The sequence below is a fragment of the Oncorhynchus keta genome, chromosome 30 (assembly GCF_023373465.1).
Source record: "Oncorhynchus keta strain PuntledgeMale-10-30-2019 chromosome 30, Oket_V2, whole genome shotgun sequence".
Lineage (NCBI taxonomy): Eukaryota > Metazoa > Chordata > Actinopteri > Salmoniformes > Salmonidae > Oncorhynchus > Oncorhynchus keta.
Genome location: NC_068450.1, coordinates 50,681,666 through 50,703,316, shown reverse-complemented (window position 1 = coordinate 50,703,316; position 21,651 = coordinate 50,681,666). Strand labels below are relative to the sequence as shown.

Below are 21,651 nucleotides of genomic sequence, written 5' to 3'. Positions count from 1 at the left end.
GGTAATGGGGACATACGTAAATGCCAAAAAAATAACTTGTTGGTCAGTGTGGTGTGTGTAACTTTTATTTAACTTCGCAAGTCAATTAAGAACAAATTCTTATTTACAATGACGGCCTACACCGGCAAAACCCAGACGACACTGGGCCAATTGTGAGCCGCCCTATGGGACTCCCAATCACGGCCGGATGTGATACAACCTGGATTTGAACCAGGGACTGTAGTGACGCCTCTTGCACTGAGATGCAGTGCCTTAGACCGTTGCGCCCATGTGTGTGTTTTAACTATTTAACTGTACTAGAATGCTTAAAAGACTGATAAAATTGTAAATACCAGTTATCGGTATCGTTTTTTTTTTACAAGGAAAATATCCGATATCGTCATATCGGTGCATCACTAATTATTAGTGTGCATGTAAACGTACTCATTGACACACACACAATTTATTATTATGAGACTCACCTGAGCAGGGTGTTGATGGAGGAGGTGCCGCGGTCGATGCTGCGCAGGACGTCCCCGGTGCGTCGGCCCAGGTGCCAGCGCAGTGACAGTGAGTGTAAGTGGCCGAACAGACGCACCTGCACCACCCGGTTGGTGTACTGCTGCACACGGATCCACAAGAAGGAGCGCAGGTTACTGATGAAGCCAGACGCACCTAGGAAAGAGAGGGGAAAGAAAGAGGGGGAAGGGGGAGAGGGGAGAGGAGTGAGAGAGTGAGGAAACAAAAGAGAGAATTCAAATAACAGCACTCAAGGAATGAGTAAAGCGGTAGAGAAAGAAAATATGGGGTGAAAGTCCCACTCACCTGCCCCTCCACCCTGCAGGATCTTGAGCAGGACATAGACACACACAGTGGTGACCAAGGTCTTCCAGCTGCTCCCATCAGTCAGCTCATTCACTGTGACAGAAAGAGAGGTTTTGAAAAGGAATGACAGTTTCAGGTCATCTTTTCTGCAGTTGTGCTGGGTAGATATTCAGATGTCAGCCTCAATGATATCAAAGCCTTCTGGAAAAAAAAGATGACCTGCAACGCAAACAATAAGGCTGTGACAACAACTAAGATCTTAAAAGGTATTCAGAAAAAAGCTGGTTCTTGGGGAGATGTTCAGAAACCAGGGAGGATCTCTCACCGATGTTCTTGTAGTAGATGGGGACAAAGACATTGATGACCCTCTCCAAACCAAGCAGGCACAGGCAGAGCAGCACCAGGCCCTGTAGTAGAATATTGCCCCGGGGCCACATGTAGGGCACCAGCAGACGCACCTTCTGCCCAAAGTCCTGCCAGGTAGACTGGGACTCCTCTGCCCCACTCAACAGGGGCTGAGGTAGAGATAGGGGTTATTATGGGACATGGTGGCACAGACAAACAGACACTCATTACAAACTTACACACATACACAAATTGAATCAGGATATATTCTTATTTATACAGTCATTGGATATTATACACACATAAGGGATGTGTTTACTAGGTTACCTGGCCAGTGCCGCCCTCCACGTCACGTTCGTCCTCGTTGATCAGGAGCATATATGGTCTCCGTGGCAACCCCGGAGCCTTCAGGCCCAGGAAGAAGAGTGTTCCTGTGCCGATGTAGCGCATCAACCACAGAGAAAACTCCACCTCAGGTAATGAATGAAAAATGCTTAGTCATAACTGATCCTTCAAAGGGGCAATCCGCAGTTGAAACAATGCTTTGAGGCTATACAGTGTTTGTTAACGTTTACAAACATTGGAGTAAAACAATCTTATATTTTGGGTTCTGATGTTGTGTGAAAGTTGAACTAAGCTCATGAGGAATTTATAAACTACACCATCGTTCAAAAGTTTGGGGTCACTTAGAAATGTCCTTGTTTTTGAAAGAAAAGCACATTTTTGTCCATTAAAATAACATAAAATTTATCAGAAATACAGAAATACATTGTTAATGTTGTAAATGACTATTGTAGCTGGAAACAGCAGATTATTTTTTATAGAATATCTACATAAGCGTACAGAGGCCCATTATCAGCAACCATCACTCCTGTCTTCCAACAGCACGTTAATATTAGCTAATCCAAGTTTATAATTTTAAAAGGCTAATTGATCCTTAAAAAAATCATTTTTCAATTATTTTAGCACAGCTGAAAACTGTTGTTCTGATTAAAGAAGCAATAAAACTGGACTTCTTTAGGCTAGTTGAGTACCTGGGGAATCAGCATTTGGGTGTTCGATTACAGGCTCAAAATGGCCAGCAACAATTACCTTTCTTCTGAAACTCGTCAGTCTATTCTTGTTCTGAGAAATGAAGGCTATTCCATGCGAGAAATTGTCAATAAACTGAAGATCTCGTACAACCCTATGTACTACTCCCTTCACAGAACAGCGCAAACTGTCTCTAACCAGAATAGAAAGACGAGTGAGAGGCCCCTGTGCAGAACTGAGCAAGAGGACAAGTACATTAGAGTGTCTAGTTCGAGAAACGGACACCGATCCCGTAGAGGTTAATGATCCCAAGCCCAGAAAAAAAGCCCAAATGATTGTGCCGTTATCCAATACATGCTGTATATGATATAGGTTAATGCACATTACTCATGACAGAAACACATAAAAGCCCATAGATGTAGCTAGCTATATGCTCTCTTCAGTAAATAAATTAAACAAGCTCCACTATGCTAATCTTTGAGTGCGAACTGTATTACTGTACTGTAATTTATGGACTGAAAATACACACATCGTTCAAGCCATGATTAAGCAGGGAGATAACATGCAATTCTGGTGCAGCACATGCGACCTCAAAGTTACAAGTAGCCTATAAGCTAGTGAATTTGATTTGAACTTTGAAATATAAATTAGGGCCTATTTGTATAATGAGTAGGCTGACGCATATATACCTTTCATAATACTTCCCCTAATGTTATTAGCCTACCTCATCTCCTCTTGTTGCGTCATTCCTTCCTCGCATTCAACAGTTGTCCTTTATCTTCATCATTCTAATGACATCCTTAAATAATATAGGACTAGAATTAGATGCAGAAGGCTTTCAATTCTCTTCACGAAGATTAAATGGCTGTGGGTCTGGATAAATTACTGCTATAGCCTACCGCCATCGCACATTCGCTCTTCTTTAAAATGACCTGTGTGTTCTACAATGTCCATCAAGCTATTCTAGTCTAGCTTGTCCTGCATGGGACTCCTAAAGCTAAAGAGAGTTTTTTAACGCGAGAGGCCAGTGGAGCACAGGTGAGTGTGTATCGCGCAAGACAGCCTATAAGTTAGAAGCTTATTACGCATAACCCATCATTAAGTAACTAAATACAGGGCTAATACTGCATTGAATGTATTACCAGAAAGAGGTAGGCTAGGACATCTATTTACAATATACACACTACATCTATACACACATATATACAGTTGAAGTCGGAAGTTTACATACACTTAGGTTGGAGTCATTAAAACTTGTTTTTCAACCACTCCACAAATTTCTTGTTAACAAACTATAGTTTTGGCAAGTCGGTTAGGACATCTACTTTGCATGACAGTCATTTTTCCAACAATTGTTTACAGACAGATTATTTCACTTATAATTCACTGTATTACAATTCCAGTGGGTCAGAAGTTCACACACGCTAAGTTGACTGTGCCTTTAAACATCTTGGAAAATTCCAGAAAATTGTGTCATGGCTTTAGAAGCTTCTTATAGGCTAATTGACATTGTTTGAGAATCAATTGGAGGTGTACCTGTGGATGTATTTCAAGGCCTACCTTCAAACTCAGTGCCTCTTTGCTTGACATCATGGGAAAATCAAAAGAAATCAGCCAAGACCTCAGAAAAAAAATGGTGGACTCCCACAAGTCTGGTTCATCCTTGGGAGCAATTTCCAAACACCTGAAGGTACCACGTTCATCTGTACAAACAATAGCACGCAAGTATAAACACCATGGGACCAGGCAGCCATCATACCGCTCACAGGAAGAGATGCGTTCTGTCTCCTAGAGATGAACGTACTTGTGCAAAAAGTGCAAATCAATCCCAGTACAACAGGAAAGGACCTTGTGAAGATGCTGGAGGAAACAGGTACAAAAGTATCAATATCCACAGTAAAACGAGTCCGATATCGACATAACCTGAAAGGCCGCTCAGTAAGGAAGAAGCCACTGCTCCAAAACCGCCATAAAAAAGCCAGACTACGGTTTGCAACTGCACATGGGGCAAAGATCGTACTTTTTGGAGAAATGTCCTCTGGTCTGATGAAACAAAAATAGAACTGTTTGGCCATAATGACCATCGTTATGTTTGGAGGAAAAAGGGAGAGGCTTGCAAGCCGAAGAACACCATCCCAACCGTGAAGCACAGAGGTGGCAGCATCATGTTGTGGGGGTGCTTTGCTGAAGGAGGGACTGGTGCACTTCACAAAATAGATTGCAATAGATAATTATGTGGATATATTGAAGCAACATCTCAAAACATCAGTCAGGAAGTTAAAGCTTAGTCGCAAATGGGTCTTTCCAAATGGACAATGACCCCAAGCATACTTCCAAAGTTGTAGCAAAATGGCCTAAGGACAACAAAGTCAAGGTATTGGAGTGGCCATCACAAAGCCCTGACCTCAATCCTATAGAAACTTTGTGGGCAGAACTGAAAGAGTGTGCGAACAAGGAGGCCTACCAACCTGACTCAGTTATACCAGCTCTGTCAGGAGGAATGGGCCAAAATTCACCCAACTTGTTGTGGGAAGCTTGTGGAAGGCTACCCGACACGTTTGACCCAAGTTAAACTATTTAAAGGCAATGCTACCAAATACTAATTGAGTGTATGTAAACTTCTGACCCACTGGGAATGTGATGAAATAAATAAAAGCTGAAATTAATCACTCTCTCTACTATTATTCTGACATTTCACATTCTTAAAATAAAGTGGTGATCCTAGCTGACCTAAGACAGGGAATTTTTACTAGGATTAAATGTCAGGAATTGTGAAAAATTGAGTTTAAATGTATTTGGCTAAGGTGTATGTAAACTTCCGACTTCAACTGTGTATTTATTTGGGGGAGTGTCCAGAGGGAGAGGGATGTGGAAGGGCAAGAGGGGGCAGTGACTCAGCACTTCTAGAGTTACTCATAGCTGAATAATGATCATGGCTCACCTCCCTTCCACTGTTGTGTCATGGTTGGAAAATCAGTTCCTATTTTAGCAGTCTACTTGTGAGAAACTGCTTTGAAATAGACTGTTAAAAAAAACTACAACCACAAAGGATTTAGAGGTTATTAAGTAGGTACTTGAAAAGAACCAAAGTACATCTAGCCTATGTGTCCCATTTACATGGATGGATATCACACCCTATGAGCAGACTAACTTAATTTTTTAGAAAGCCCACTACTACACTTGTGTAATGGAGTGTTGAAACTAAGTTTAATACTTATATCAAGCAACATTATATGTCAACATTTGAACAACCTCAGTGAAACTATGGAGTGGGATGGCAGTTTATCCTCACTGACGGTTGAGCTGTGGGGTTTATGTTTGAAACGTTGCAGATAGAAAGGCAATGAAAAGATCTTAACCTGACAGTTAAACATGTATGTTATACAACAATATATTTATTTCTGAAAGTCCTGTAATGCTACACCCTCCTAAACAGACTCCAGTGCATTATGTATAACAGACGTGTCTCTCTGAGTAATTTGTAGATTGAGGACATTCTATAATGTTACACCCTCCTGAACATACCCCTCCTCCTCTCTCACCTGCTTCTGTGTGTTCTCCAGGCCCCACCACCAGTAGGGGCTGGCCCAGGAGACGAAGGCCAGGTTCTCCGCTGAAAATGCCACAGCCCAGAAGAGCAGCAGCACCATGCTGTGGCCCTGTGTCCGGTCCCTCACCAGCACCCTCCTCCTCTCCAGCCTTAGCAGGGCCACTGCCCAGACCCAGCCCAGCATGGACAGGCATCCGTACAGCACCACATAGCCGGGGAGCTCCCCTCCTCCGGCTGCCCTCCACACCAGCCCCCCTAGGAACTGCAGCAGGAGGAGTAGGGAGACTGCCAGTTGGAGGCCATAGAGGCGCGAGCGCGGCACGAACTTGGGCTCCATCTCGGTGCCGTAGCGGCGGTAGCAGACGCAGTGGAAGGCGCCGAAGAAGAAGGAGAGGGTAAGCAGGACGGTGGGCACCAGGGTGAAGTAGAAGCAGGGCGAGATGCCGCCCTCCAGCCAGGCTTCGGAGATGGAAGCGCTGGCCTCACAGTAGCTTTGCACTACCACCATGGTAGCTGGGGAGACGGGGGAGGGGAAAGAGAGTATTCACTATAACAGACATATTACTACCACATTAAGCCTACACATAGGGCTCAAGATCAGAAACCTGGTCCGCATGTATGTTAAGAGATTTTAAAAAGGCAGGACAGGCAAAGAAAATCATACAGTAGACTGCATGAAATTAGTTTTCAAAAACAGTATTTTCACCGGACCGTATTTGTATCCTATTCTAAACTGCTATTCATGATGACATTCAACTAGTCTAACTTCTTCCATTCATAACTCTCCCAGCAGCGATTAAAAGTGAAGTTAGTCAACACAATGAACACCTGTTCATTATTTTGCTATACCCTACTTAATGTATCAGGGTCAAGAGCAGATTGAATCTCCTTGAGGTGTGTGTGTTGTACTATGAAGCAAAACACAGCAAGCATCTCTTCCAAGTCTATAATCATTCAACAGACTTCAATATGCCTAGGAGATCCATGACAGCCCTGCTATATCGGGCTGTGAACTTTACGATATGGTTTAGTGCTTCCGTCATGGCTCCTAACAGCATCCCAGCCAGTCAGGTGAATCCACACCCCATAGTGTCATCTGGGGTGGGCGGTGGACCAATTCTGATTCAGTCAAGGCACTTAAGACACCCAAAACACATCACATTTCATCAACTGATACTCATTCAAAATATCACACTAGAATTAGGTTACAGTGGTATGCCGACACATGTACCATGGAGTAGCTTGGCATGTTGTGGAACATGCTACCATTTGTGGGTTTTTCAGTCAGTCAACCTATCAAGATAGCTAGCTAGCTAAATTAGCTAGCTTAGATTTGTTGCTGTTATAACAACACTCACCTTCTCAAGACAAGCTGGTGCTGGAAAGCGATTTAGTGAATTGAAGCTCCCAACAAATAACCCGTTTTACGCGAAGAGATATTATAAGTAAAAAATAACAATAATGGTCATTCTATTCTTCTTGTGGCATGCATGGAGTAAAGTATTCCATCACTCGACAATCGACACTTTCCTACAAAACACTACTGCCTGAACCGGGTCCTAGAGCCCCCTGGATAACAAGCAAGTTCAAATATAATGTTACGCAATCTCATATATGACCAGTAGATGACGGCATATACAAAGACATCATACCTCACATCAAAAAGCCCATCTGAACGCTGGGTCTCATCATAGCTTACAGAGAAGAAAAGGCTGACAGTATACAGTCAGTATACCAACATTTTAGCTACAGAAGATTAAGATGGATAAGAAAAAACATTTGATCATTCCTGCAAGTCCTATCAAAATGAGGAGTAGAAATGTCAATGCATTACAAATCAAATTGTATTTGTCACATGCCTTGTAAACAACAGGTGCAGAAAATCTGTGAAATGTTTACTTACGGCCCCTCCCAACAATGCAGAAAGAAGGAAAATAGAGAAATAATTGAAAAGTTATAAAACGTAATAGTAAAACGAATAATAAATAAACAATGAGTAGCGATAACTTGGCTATATACACAGGGTACCAGTACAGAGTTGATGTGCAGGGGTATGAGTTAATTGAGATAGATCTGTGTGTATAACTAGGAATGAAGTCATTAGTCAACCAGACGGATAAGGAACAGTAGCAGCCGCATATGCAATGAGACAAAAAGGGTCAATGTGGTCAATGCAGGAAAGGGTCAATGCAGATAATACGGGTGGCTATTTGGTTAACTATTTAACTAACTATCTAGCAGCCGAATGCCTTGGGGGTAGAAGCTGTTCAGGGTCTTGTTGGTTCTAGACTTGGTGCATCGGTACTGCTTGCCGTGCGGTAGCAGAAAGAACAGTCTATGACTTGGGTGTCTGGAGAATTAGCACATTTTTAGGTCCTTCCTCATAAACCGCCTGGTACAGAGGACCTGGATGGAAGGGAGCTCGGCCCCAAGGATGTCCTGGGCCGTGCGCACTACCCTCTGTAGCACCTTGCTGTCGGATGCAACTGTATGGTGCAACTGTATAGCCTTTTGAGGATCTGAGGGCCCATGCCAAATCTTTTCAGCCTCCTGTGGGAGAAGTGGCGTCGTCGTGCCCTCTTCACGACTGATTTGGTGTGTATGGACCTTGATAGTGATGTGGACACTGAGGAACTTGAAGCTCTCAACCCGCTCCACTACAGTCCGTTCGATGTGAATGGGGCGTCCTCGGTCCTCCGTGTCCTATAGTCCACGGTCAGCTCCTTTGTATTGCTGATGTTGAGGGGGAAGCTGTTGTCCCGGCACTACACTGCCAGGTCTCTGACCTCCTCCATTTAAGCGGTCTCATTGTCATCAGTGATCAGGCCTACCGCTGTCATGTCATCAGCACTCTTAATGATGGTGTTGGAGTTGTACTTGGCCACGCAGTCGTGGGTGAACAAGGCGTACAGGAAGGAACTAAGCCGCACCCCTGAGGGGCACCAGTGTTGAGGTTCAGCATGGCAGATGTGTTGTTGCCTACCCTCACCACCTGGAGTCCCATCAGGAAGTCCAGGATCTAGTTGCAGGAGGAGGTGTTCAGTCCCAGGGTGCTTACCTTAGTGATGAGCTTGGAAGGCACAGTGTTATTGAATGCTGAGCTGTAGTCAATGAACATTAGTCTCACATAGGTGTTCCTTTTGTCCAGTTGGGAGAGGGGAGTGTGGAGTGCAATAGAGATTTATGGATCTGCTGGAGAGGTATTTTTTAATTTTTTTATTTCACCTTTATTTAACTAGGTAGGCCAGGTGAGAACAAGTTCTCATTTACAACTGCGGCCTGGCCAAGATAAAGCAAAGCAGTGCGACAAAAACAACACAGTTACACATGGGATAAACAAACGTACAGTCAATAACTTAATAGAACAATCTACATACAGTGTGTGCAAATGTAGTAAGATTAGGGAGGTAAAGGCAATAAATAGGCCATAGTGGCGAAATAATTACAATTTATCATTAACACTGGAGTGATGTGATGTGCAGATGATGATGTGCAAGTACGCGAAGCGAGGCGGCCATCTCTGTCGGCGCCGGAAGTCACTTGCACACTGCCCTAACCCATCTCACACTCAACGTCAACAAAACTAAGGAGATGATTGTGGACTTCAGGAAACAGCAGAGGGACCACCCCCCTATCCACATCGATGGAACAGTAGTGGAGAAGGTAGTAAGTTTTAAGTTCCTCGGCGTACACATCACAGACAAACTGAATTGGTCCACCCACACAGACAGCATCGTGAAGAAGGCGCAGCAGCGCCTCTTCAACCTCAGCACTCACAAACTTCTACAGATGCACAATCGAGAGCATCCTGTCGGGCTGTATCACCGCTTGGTACGGCAACTGCTCCGCCCACAACCGTAAGGCTCTCCAGAGGGGAGTGAGGTCCGCACAACGCATCACCGGGGGAAAACTACCTGCCCTCCAGGACACCTACACCACCCGATGTCACAGGAAGGCCATAAAGATCATCAAGGACAACAACCACCCGAGCCACTGCCTGTTCACCCCGCTATCGTGCAGAAGGCGAGGTCAGTACAGGTGCATCAAAGCTGGGACCGAGAAACTGAAAAACAGCTTCTATCTCAAGGCCATCAGACTGTTAAACAGCCACCACTAACATTGAGTGACTGCTGCCAACACACTGACTCAACTCCAGCCACTTTAATAATGGGAATTGATGGGATTGATGTAAAATATATCACTAGCCACTTTAAACAATGCTACTTAATATAATGTTTACATACCCTACATTATTTATCTCATATGTATACGTATATACTGTACTCTATATAATCTACTGCATCTTTATGTAATACATGGATCACTAGCCACTTTAAACTATGCCACTTTGTTTACATACTCATCTCATATGTATATACTGTACTCAATACCATCTACTGTATCTTGCCTATGCCGCTCTGGACCATCACTCATTCATATATCTTTATGTACATATTCTTTATCCCTTTACACTTATGTGCATAAGGTAGTAGTTTTAGAATTGTTAGTGTAACAGTATAACTTTAGACCGTCCCCTCGCCCATACCCGGGCGCGAACCAGGGACCCCCTGCACACATCGACAACAGACACCCACGAAGCATCGTTACCCATCGCTCCACAAAAGCCGCGGCCCTTGCAGAGCAAGGGGAATTACTACTTCAAGGTCTCAGAGCAAGTGACGTCACCAATTGAAACGTCATTTAGTGCACACCGCTAACTAAGCTAGCCGTTTCACATCCGTTACATTAGCTGGATTACTCGTTGGTTATTACTGCATTGTCGGAACTAGAAGCACAAGCATTTCGCTACACTCACATTAACATCTGCTAACCATGTGTATGTGACAAATACAATTTGATTTGATTTGATTTGAAGTAGAGATACTGGGGTGCAAAAGAGCAAAACAAATAACAATATGGGGAAGAGGTAGTTGGGTGGGCTATTTACAGATGGGCTGTGTACAGGTGCAGTGATCGGTAAGCTGCTCTGACAGCTGATGCTTATAGTTAGAGAGGGAGGTATAAGACTCCAGCTTCAGAGATTTTTGCAATTTCTTCCAGTCATTGGCAGCAGAGAACTGCAAGGAAAGGCAGCCAAAGGAAGTGTTGGCATTGGGGATGACCAGTGAAATATACCTGCTGGAGCACGTGCTACGGGTAGGTGTTGCTATGGTGACCAGTGAGCTGAAATAAGATGGGGCTTTACCTAGCAAAGACTTATAGATGACCTGGAGCCAGTGGGTTTGGCGACGAATATTTAGTGAGGGTCAGCCAACGAGAGCATACAGGTCGCAGTGTTGGGTAGTATATGGGGCTTCGGTGACAAAATGGATGGCACTGTGATAGACTGCATTCAATTGATTGAGTAGGGTATTGGAGGCTATTTTGTAAATGACATCGCCGAAGTTGAGGATCGGTAGGATAGTCAGTTTCACGAGGGTATGTTTGGCAGCATGAGTGAAGGAAGCTTTGTTGCGAAATAGGAAGCCGATTCTAGATTTAATTTTGGATTGGAGATGCTTAATGTGAGTCTTAGGTATTTGTCGTTGTCCACATATTCTAAGTCAGAACCGTCCAGAATAGTGATGTTAGTTGTGCAGGGTTCGGGCAGCAATCAGTTGAAGAGCATGCATTTAGTTTTACTAGCATTTAAAAGCAGTTGGAGGCCACGGATGGAGTGTTGTATGGCATTGAAGCTTGTTTGGAGGTTTGTTGACACAGTCTCCAAAGAAGGGCGAGATGTATACAGAATGGTGTTGTCTGCGTAGAGGTGGATCAGAGAATCACCAGCAGCAAGAGTGACATCATTGATATATATATCATTGATGTTTACAGAGAAAATAGTTAGCCCAAGGATTGAACCCTGTGGCACCCCCATAGAGACTGACAGAGGTCCAGAGAACAGGCCTTCCGATTTGGTCCTCCAATTTGACATACTGAACTCTATCTGAGAAGTACTTGGTGAATCAGGCGAGGCAGTCATTTGAGATACCAAGGCTATTGAGTCTGCCGATAAGAATGCGGTGATGATGAAGGTCGATAAAGACGGCTGCACAGTGCTGTCTTTTATCGATGGCAGTTATCGTATTGTTTAGGACCATAACCAGCTCGGACCATAACCAGCTCGGAAACCAGTTTGCATAGCGGAGAAGGTACGGTGGGATTCGAAATGAGAGAGAGAGGGTCAGTTAGGTACACACAGGACCTGAGTTCGAGGCTGGGGCCGACAGATAAACAAAATGAGGTACAGTGTTAATGAATAGTCCAGCAGGCATCAGCTGTGTAGCTGAGTGATCATAGGGTCCAGTGAGCAGCAATAGGTGAGTCAGGGAGCCGTTCGTTAGTCGCTACCACGCTAGGCGAGCGGGAGACACAGTGTTCAGAAAGCTAGCAGGCCGGGTATAGCAGATGTTAAAACCATATCGGACGATTACGTCGGCAGACCAGTCCTGATGGATCGGCGGGGCTCCATGACAACAATAAAGGGTCCAGGCCAATTGGCAAAAGATGTATTGTAGCCCAAGAATTTGCTGGTATTACTCCGTCAGCTGGCCTGGAGATGGGCCTAGCTCGAGGCTAGCTCAAGGCTAACTGGTGTTTGCTTCTGGACAAGATGCATTAGCCCACAATAGCCACTCGGTTGCAGCTAGCTAGTGGCGATGATCCGGTGTAATGGTCCAGAGCTTGCGGCAGCAATTTGGTGATGTGGTAGAGAAATATAAGCTCTGGGTTGAAATCGGTCTGCAAATTGGAGTGGGTCTAGGGTGTCTGGGATGGTGGTGTGACCAGCCTTCCAATGTCTTTTTATGAATACAGATGAATACAGATGTACTAGTTACAGTGCTGTGAAAAAGTATTTACCCACTTTCAAATTTTCTCCACTTTTGCATATTTTCTATACTGCATGTTATCAGATCTTCAACCACAACCTAGTATTAGATATAGGGAAGCTGAATTAACTAACAACATTATATACATACTTCATTTTATGCATAAACAAAGTTATGCAACACCCAATAACCTTGTATGAAAAAGTAATTGCCTCCTTACACCTACTAACTGGTTGTGCCACCTTTAGTTACAATGACTCCAACCAAACACTTCCTGTAGTTGTTGATCAGTCTCTCACAATAATGCTGTGGAGGAATTTTGGCCAACTCTTCCATAAAGAAATGCTTTAACTCAGCGATATTTGTTATTTAAGTTTTTAAGTTATTTTCAAGTCCTGCCACAACATCTCAATTGGGATTGGGTCTGGACTTTTACTAGGCCGTTCCAAAACTTCAAATTTGTTGCTTTTTAGCTATTTTCATGTAGACTTTATGGGTTTTGGATCATTGCCTTGCTGCATGACCCAGATGCGCTTCAGATTCAGCTCACAGATGGATCGCCTGACATTCTCCTGTAGAATTCTCTGAAAGAGAGCAGAATGAATGGTTCCCTCTATTAAGGCAAGTCGTCCAGGTCCTGAGGCAGCAAAGCATCCCCAAACCATCACAATTACCGCCCCCGTTCTTGACCCGTTGGTATAAGGTTCTTACTGTGGAATGCTGTGTTTGGTTTTCGCCAGGCATAATGGGATCCATGTCGTCCAGAAAGTTATACATTTGACTCATCTGTTCATAGAACATTCTTCCAAGACTCTAGATGATCATCCAGGTGCTTCCAGGTGCTTTTTTGGCAAACTTGAGTCAACGTTTTGGATGAGATGTGACCCATTATGTCTTGTGAAAACCAAACACTGGTGTTAGCTAGCTAGGTGCTGGCGCTGTTGCTGCGCAACCGAAGTGCTTTGGTCTGATTTGAGAATTTTGAGATTCGGCTGGAAAAGATGTTAGCATTGTTAGAAATGCTTAAAAAATGTAGCACATCATTGGTTGTTAATGGACAGAAGTACGCACGTGAGAGCGATAAATTATAAATGTAATCAATCAGGCATTTTTTAAAGTCCAATGGTCACTTACTAGAAAAGGTTGAGTGTGTTCTAGGTGGGTTTTTTTCCATGGTATGAAGGGTCTCATGTTGTTTTATGCTGAATGCTTTTGCTTCTTCAAATAAATAGTATAAATGTAAAAGTTTGTTAATTCCATTAATAGTAAACCCATCTTTAAGGCCTGCAAGATGACCTCAGCTAATTGGGCATCAATCAAATAACACAGTGAAGTTGCTCTGACCTTGAGTGGAACCTGTTGATAACATGTACACCGTTCCATATGTCCTTATATTATCTCCTCAGCTTCTTCTATCTTCTGGAAATAAACCCTAGATAACTTTCTCAGAGAGTGTTACGATAAACTGCAGCACTTCAGCCTTCATATGACTGACAGTCACACAATGTGTGTGTGTGTGTGGTCTTGTTCTTCTATCCTTGTGGGACCTGACACACCCCAAAGTACCCACAAGGATAGTAAAACAAGGACAATTCTCCCTCTTCCCCACAAGGACAAAAGCTATAGGGGTTAGGGGTTAGGGTTATAATTATGGTTAGGGGGTAGTTTTAGGGTTAGGAGTTAGGTTTAGAGGTTAGGGAAGATAGATAACAAATTATTTTGGTTGCCATTTGTCATTATGTATTTTTACTTTGTTTGTATTGCTGTGTTATGCTGTATTATAATGTTATATAATAATGTTGCATAATCACATTGTGGTGTAAAAACCATGGACATTAAAAACAACAAAAAAAAAACGTTTTAAGTGAGAAGAAGGCATTGGTCTGAAGCCGAAAAAGAAAGGAAATTCACACGAGCGCCACAATGCCTACTCTACCCATGCTCTACCAAGGTTTACATGCACAAAGCTTTGAACTACTACAGGGCTACAGGGCTTGACAGTGTAGGCAGGTTGCTTAGGATTCAAACCTTCTTCAGATGGATAATGAACTTTACAGTGTCCTGCTATGAAAATTATGTATACAGTGCATTCGGAAAGTATTCAGACCCCTTGACTTTTTACACATTTTGTTACGTCACAACCTTGTTCTAAAATGGATTAAATTAATTAATTTATCCATCAATCTACACACAATACCCCATACATTGGTGGTTACAAACTTCTAACATTTAAGAATGATAGAGTCCACTGTGTTCTTGGGGACCTTCAATGCTGCACATCATTTTTTGGTAACCTTCCCCAGATCTGTGCCTCGGCACAATCCTGTCTCGGAGCTATACGGACAATTCATTTTTGCTCTGACATGCACTGTCAACTGTGGGAACTCGTGCCTTTACAAATCATGTCCAATCAATTGAATTTACCACAGGTGGACTCTCAAGGATGATCAATGGAACAGGATACACCTGAGCTCAGTTTCGAGTCTCATAGAAAGGGTCTGAATACTTCTGTAAATAATGTATTTCTGCTTTTTGATTTTAATACATTTGCAAACATTTCTAAAAACCTGTTTTTGCTTTGTCATTGTGGGATATTGTATGTATATTGATGAGAAAAAAGAACAATTTAATCCATTTTAGAATAAGGCTTAAACGTAACAAAATGTGGCAAAAGTTGAGAGCTCTGAATACTTTCCGAATGCACTTTATAGGCCTACATATTTTATATATACAGCACCAGTCAAAGGTTTGGACACACCTACTCATTCAAGGGATTTTCTTTATTTTTATTGACTGTTTTCTACAATGTAGACTAATAGTGAATACATCAAAACTATGAAATAACTATGAAATAAAACATTTGCAATCATCTAGATCCTGGACAACACCCTGTCGTTCTCAACTAACATCAAGGCGGTGGCCCGTTCCTGTAGGTTCATGCTCTACAACATCCGCAGAGTACGACCCTGCCTCACACAGGAAGCGGCGCAGGTCCTAATCCAGGCACTTGTCATCTCCCGTCTGGATTACTGCAACTCGCTGTTGGCTGGGCTCCCTGCCTGTGCCATTAAACCCCTACAACTCATCCAGAACGCCGCAGCCCGTCTGGTGTTCAACCTTCCCAAGTTCTCTCACGTCACCCCGCTCCTCCGCTCTCTCCACTGTCTTCCAGTTGAAGCTCGCATCCGCTACAAGACCATGGTGCTTGCCTACGGAGCTGTGAGGGGAACGGCACCTCAGTACCTCCAGGCTCTGATCAGGCCCTACACCCAAACAAGGGCACTGCGTTCATCCACCTCTGGCCTGCTCGCCTCCCTACCACTGAGGAAGTACAGTTCCCGCTCAGCCCAGTCAAAACTGTTCGCTGCTCTGGCCCCCCAATGGTGGAACAAACTCCCTCACGACGCCAGGACAGCGGAGTCAATCACCACCTTCCGGAGACACCTGAAACCCCACCTCTTTAAGGAATACCTAGGATAGGATAAAGTAATCCTTCTCACCCCCCTTAAAAGATTTAGATGCACTATTGTAAAGTGGCTGTTCCACTGGATGTCATAAGGTGAATGCACCAATTTGTAAGTCGCTCTGGATAAGAGCGTCTGCTAAATGACTTAAATGTAATGTAAGTGTAACCAAAAAAGTGTGAAACATATTTTATACAGGACGGCAGGCAGGCTCAGGGCAGGCAAAGGTCAGTAATACAGAAAGGTGGGGCAAAGGTAGTAGATCATTCCATTCCAAAAACCCTGGAATGTGTGTCCAAACTTTTTACAGATATTGTATATACTGAACAAAAATATAAACTCAACAATTTCATTGATTTTACTGAGTTACAGTTCATATGAGGAAATAAGTTAATTTAAATTCATTCATTAGGCTCTAATCTATGAATTTCACGACTGGGAATACAGATATGTATCTGTTGGTCACAGATACCTTAAAAAAATGGGCCTCACGATGCGCCTCAGGATCTCGTCACGGTATTTTTGTGCATTCAATAGGGGCCTTCCGAGTGGCGCAGCGGTTTAAGGCACTGCATTGCCTTGTACTACAGACCCGGGTTCATTTCCGGGCTGTGCCACAACCGGCTGAGGCCGGGAGTCCCATAGCACAGCGCACAATTGGCCCAGCGTCGTCCGAGTTAGGGGAGTTTGGCCGGTTGGGGCTTTACTTGGCTCATCGCACTCTAGCGACTCCTTGTGGCAGGTCCGGTGCCTGTGGGCTGACCCAGATTGCCAGTTGAACTGTGTTTCCGCCGAAAACATTGGTGCTGCTGGTTTCCGGGTTAAGCTGGCGGGTGTTAAGGAGCATGGTTAAGAGAGTCATGTTTTGGAGGACGCATGACTCCACCTTTTGCCTCTCCCGAGCACGTTGGGGAGTTGCATCGATGAGACAAGATCAAAAATTGGGGAGAAATAACAACAACAACAAAAATTACCATTTATAAAATGCAATTGTGTTCATTGTCCGTAGCTTATGCCTGCCCATACCATAACCCCACAGCCACCATGGGCACTCTGTTCACAACGTTCACATCAGCAAACCACTTGCCGACACAATATCATACATATTGTCTGCGGTTGTGAGGCCGGTTGGACGTACTGCTAAATTCTTTAAAATGACATTAGAGTTGGCTTATGGTAGAGAAATGAACATATTTAAGAGTGGCCTTTCTTGTTTCCCAGCACAAGGTGCACCTGTGTAATGGTCATGCTGTTTAATCAGCTTCTTGATATGCCACACCTGTAAGGTGGATGGAAGTAAACAAATTTGTACCCAAAAGTAGATAGAAATAAGATTTTTGCGCGTACGAAACATTTCTGGGATCTTTTATTTCAGCTCCTGAAACATGGGACATCAGTGTATGTATAAATCATCAGGCTGTATGTATTTTTAGATATAGGCCTATTGTAAATGTGTATTATTGTAGCGTCATCATCTTCACTGCAAAAATAAATACAAATACGAAGATAACTTAAAGCTACATATTAATTTGACAGAGGAAATTAACTGTCCATTGATCAGCACAGCAATTGATAAAACAGGAACATGTTTGCAAAACAAGTGGTTCTGAGATTATGTCAATATTACGTAAAGTAGCGGTTACAGAAATCAGGAATGCAGACAGGCTGGCTCATTATATCTATATGAGTGCCTGTGTCCAACACACAACCACCAGTTGTTATGTTGGGCACCTACTGACCAAACAAAGGATGGTATTATCAAAAGAAAAATCTCAATGACATGTATTGCTAAAATTAAGGTTTAGGGAAATACAGGCAGGCACCACATTACTACAAGACAAAACAGCTCACTTGAAAAAAAGCCTGATGGTCTTGTAAGTATAAAAGCAAAGCTTACTTTCATGTCATAAAAAAAACTTGAAAAGGTAGTGGAATGGGATAATGTCTTAGTGTGGTGTGTGAAGAAACCACTTGCATGCGGTACAAATCACATTATTGTGAATTAGGGAGTTTTTTTGTATTTAATAACCTAATATTTTGAATTATGATGATAGTGTAAGAAAGTAGTACTAAGCTCATCAGGCATTATATTCCATTATCTGGGTACATTTCATTAATGGAAATTACAAATCAAGTGAAGTGCAGGACTTCTTCGAGATTGTGGCTTTATCAAAATTCCTTAAATAAACTTAACATACATAGAAGTATTAACAAAATCTTTGAAAGCTATTTTACATATAAATAACAGTGGACCTAATTCTTTATGTCTAAAAAACAAATTATATATATTCATATGTGCAAACTCCAAAGACAATGTCACTGTACAGGTTCCTTTGGACATACTTAAAATTACTTTAGATTTATTTTGTTTTGCACTAAGGTATAGCTGCCCTACACAATTACATTAGCTTTGTTACATGCACAAAAAGAAGCTACTGAAAGTAAGAAAACAACCCAAATGTGCACTTTAAACCTGTCTGGATCAATTGAGCAAGTGAAAAAGTCCTCTTTATTCTTCACTTTCTTTTCTGTTCGCTATCCTCTCTCCCCTTTGTTCTCTCGCTCTCCTCTTCCACTCTGCTGTTCTGCTGCCCAGCATCTTGGCTGAAGACTTCATGTTCTTCAGGGGAAGCCTGGTAATGTCTCCTGGTCTTCATGGAAGCCTGGTCTCTTCTCCTGGTCTGAAGGTTCACAGTGATCACAGCAAAGTCCATCCCCATAGCACAGCCCAGCATGTGAAGAGTACACAGCATATAATGTGGAGTCCATGCCAAACGGGTCTCTCTACCCTTCAATCAAGAAGGTTGTAGTTATTGATAAACAGACCATGTTCTTCTGGTCAGAGATGAGAGCACACCAGTATCCCACTGTCCTCTGGTGAGAGGTTAGACCGGTCCAGAGAGATGTTAGGGAGAAAACATTAATTCATTCAATTGAGAAAATGCCAGAAGTCAATTGGCCATGCTCAGACTCCACCCACACATTAAACCATCCATACTGTACATCTTGTGTCCAAAATAACATTGCCCACCTTTATACTATTTATGTACTACACCAGCCTGTCATACTCTGGAAAATCAGAGCTGCATGTGAGGGAAACCTCTCCTCCCTCTAAGAACTATTTGAGGGGCACACCATTAGACAATATATGATGACTCTTGATGGAGGCTTCTTCTGGCACTCATAAAACCCTGAGTGGTTGCGCATCAGTGATGGGATGACTAGGGAGTAATTTCCTTACAATTGTCCATCCACAACATTCAATGTCTGTTTCCCTTGATGACTTAGGATTCTCCTCCACCTTGTCTTTGTCCCATTAGGGTCAGGGTTGAAACAGGGAAGCAATGCATTCACTCCCACATAATGCTGATTATAAAGTACACTGTCTTATAGATCGCTAAGACGGTCTGACTGTAAACACAACGCTGTCTCTCCACTACCAGGCATTAATGTGAAGTTGGTCATATGGAGAGAGGATCCGTTGTCAGCCAAAAGCACCTGGCCCCTTACTTCCTCCATGAATGGCTTTGCGGGTTTCTTCAATAGCAGCAGGGGGAACAACGTTTCAGACAAAACAACTTACATACACTAACACAACATTAAACAAACCTATAAACACACATACAGTACAACAATTACATATGACATTAAAAACACAAACATCTTGACGAAAAACATCTGGCCTAAAAACAATTACACTCTTCTATGATATATACATTGATCAAGTGTTTAAACTCCACCAACGAAACTAGATCATCACATTTTAAAATGTTCAGGAGAGAATTCCAGGACCACGGTTGTAACGGCCGTTGTTGGTGGAAGAAGGTGAGGACCAAGGAGCAGCGTGGTATGTGTCCATATTTATTAGAATGAACACGGAAATAACCAAAATAACAAAGAGAAACGACCAAAAACCGTTCTGGCTGGTGCAGACATAAAACAGACAACAGAAAATAATCACACACGAACCACAATAGAAAACAGGCTACCTAAATATGGTTCTCAATCAGGGACAACGATTGACAGCTGCCTCTGATTGAGAACCATACCAGGCCAAACACAGAAATAGAAAATTATAGAAAAACTAACATAGACAACCCACCCAACTCACGCCCTGACCATACTAAAACAAAGACATGATAAAAGAACTAAGGTCAGAATGTGACAACGGTGCTAAGTAACTAAAACTCTTTCTACCATGACCTGTTCTAATTTTTGGTACTGTTAGAAGCAAATCAGAATGGGGCCGTAATTTATATTTGTTTACTGACCTGACTAAAAAAGAACAGAGATAAAATGGCATTTTACCCAATATGGCCTTATAAATCAGTGTATACCAGTGTTTAAGCCTACGCAAGGTCAATGACGACCAGCCAACAGCGCTGCAGAGATCACAATGATGTGTTAGACGTTTCTGATTGGTAATGAACCTGAGGGCTGCATGATACACTGAATCAAGTGCTCTCAGGGTAGTGGCTGAGGCCTGCATAGATATAGCATCACTAAAATCTAAAACCGACAGTAATGTACATTGTACCAGCTCCTTCCTGGCCTCAAAAGAAAAACAAGTCTTATGCCGGTAATAAAATCCTATTTTCAGCTTGAGCTTCCTTTAACAAGTTCTCTACATGCACAGTGAAGCTCAGCTTATCATCAACCCAGCTGTCCAGCACTCGGCCCTGTATAGTCCAGTGTCTGACAGAGATGTTCTGGATCAGGACAGTTGACATGTTATGAATCAGTTTCAGTTGATCCCTTAATCCCGGCATTCAGTGTGGAATATTCAGGTGAAGTGTTAGAAGAGTTCCACAAAAGCAGGCTCTCTTCAGCTTCGGATTTAAAGATCAAACAGTTGTCCTTTCCCACATTGTTGTAAAAAGCAAGATTGTTGTAAAAAGCATATTTTTCTCCTTCTGCTTTAATCTAATAGACTTCTTAGACATCATGGATGTTTCCCATCAGAACAGAGAGTAGAATGTTCAGCTTTGTGACAGAGGCCATTGTACACACTCCGTCTCTGCTGATGTGTTGTGACAAACTACGAGTTATTTATCTGCCTCGATGTTGCAATACTGGTGACCCCATGATGTTGAGCCCAATATCTACTCATGTCTTTCTCTGAAACGCTGAGGGCTTGACATGTCAGAGAAGGGGGAGCAGAGTGCAGGGTTAAAGGTTACCGATGGGTCAAAACATCACAGATTGAAAATACAGATAGTGGCAAAACCAGAGCCAACTGGGGTTTTGTAATCCATGGTTGCATTATGGGCCTATCCCTGCCAATTCAAAGTCTCCACTTTTTAAAAACATTTGAGACATTTGAGACTTCACCTGTTGCATTCATATTTTTGTACATTGTTTTATTATTAAGACTATTATTTTAGTCTTACACTAAGAGATCTTGTTTAAAAAGTAATAATTTTCTGCAACAAAAACAAAAGTCTCAAAATTATTGCCACTCGTTTTCAAAACTCCAGCAGCCTCCCCCTGTGAGGATAATGACACCGAGCCTTTATCAAAAATGTTTTATGAGATTGTAGAACACACTGGGAGGGATCTTAGACCATTCCTCCATACTTAATCTTTCCAGATTTGGCATGGGTCAGGAACTTTACTAAGTACCTGG

The 21,651-nt window shown here is 42.8% G+C and overlaps 1 protein-coding gene across 3 annotated transcripts in view; it reads right to left on the bottom strand.

The window, feature by feature from the left end:
* Positions 1 to 21,651, bottom strand: part of LOC118363670 (ATP-binding cassette sub-family B member 6-like) — a 75,633-nt gene that overhangs the window by 27,260 nt on the left and 26,722 nt on the right. The window contains exons 1-6 of one of the 3 annotated variants that reach the window (XM_035744773.2): positions 7,090 to 7,304; positions 5,724 to 6,244; positions 1,477 to 1,620; positions 1,130 to 1,319; positions 805 to 897; positions 462 to 654 (exon numbers count right to left, since the gene is read on the bottom strand). In XM_035744773.2, coding sequence (XP_035600666.1) covers positions 462 to 654; positions 805 to 897; positions 1,130 to 1,319; positions 1,477 to 1,620; positions 5,724 to 6,239 — 1,136 coding nt within the window. In that variant the 5' untranslated portion in view covers positions 6,240 to 6,244; positions 7,090 to 7,304. Of the gene's footprint in view, positions 1 to 461; positions 655 to 804; positions 898 to 1,129; positions 1,320 to 1,476; positions 1,621 to 2,905; positions 2,981 to 5,723; positions 6,245 to 7,089; positions 7,305 to 21,651 lie in introns of those variants that run through there. The other 2 variants (XM_035744774.2, XM_052488502.1) reach the window with 2 other exon arrangements.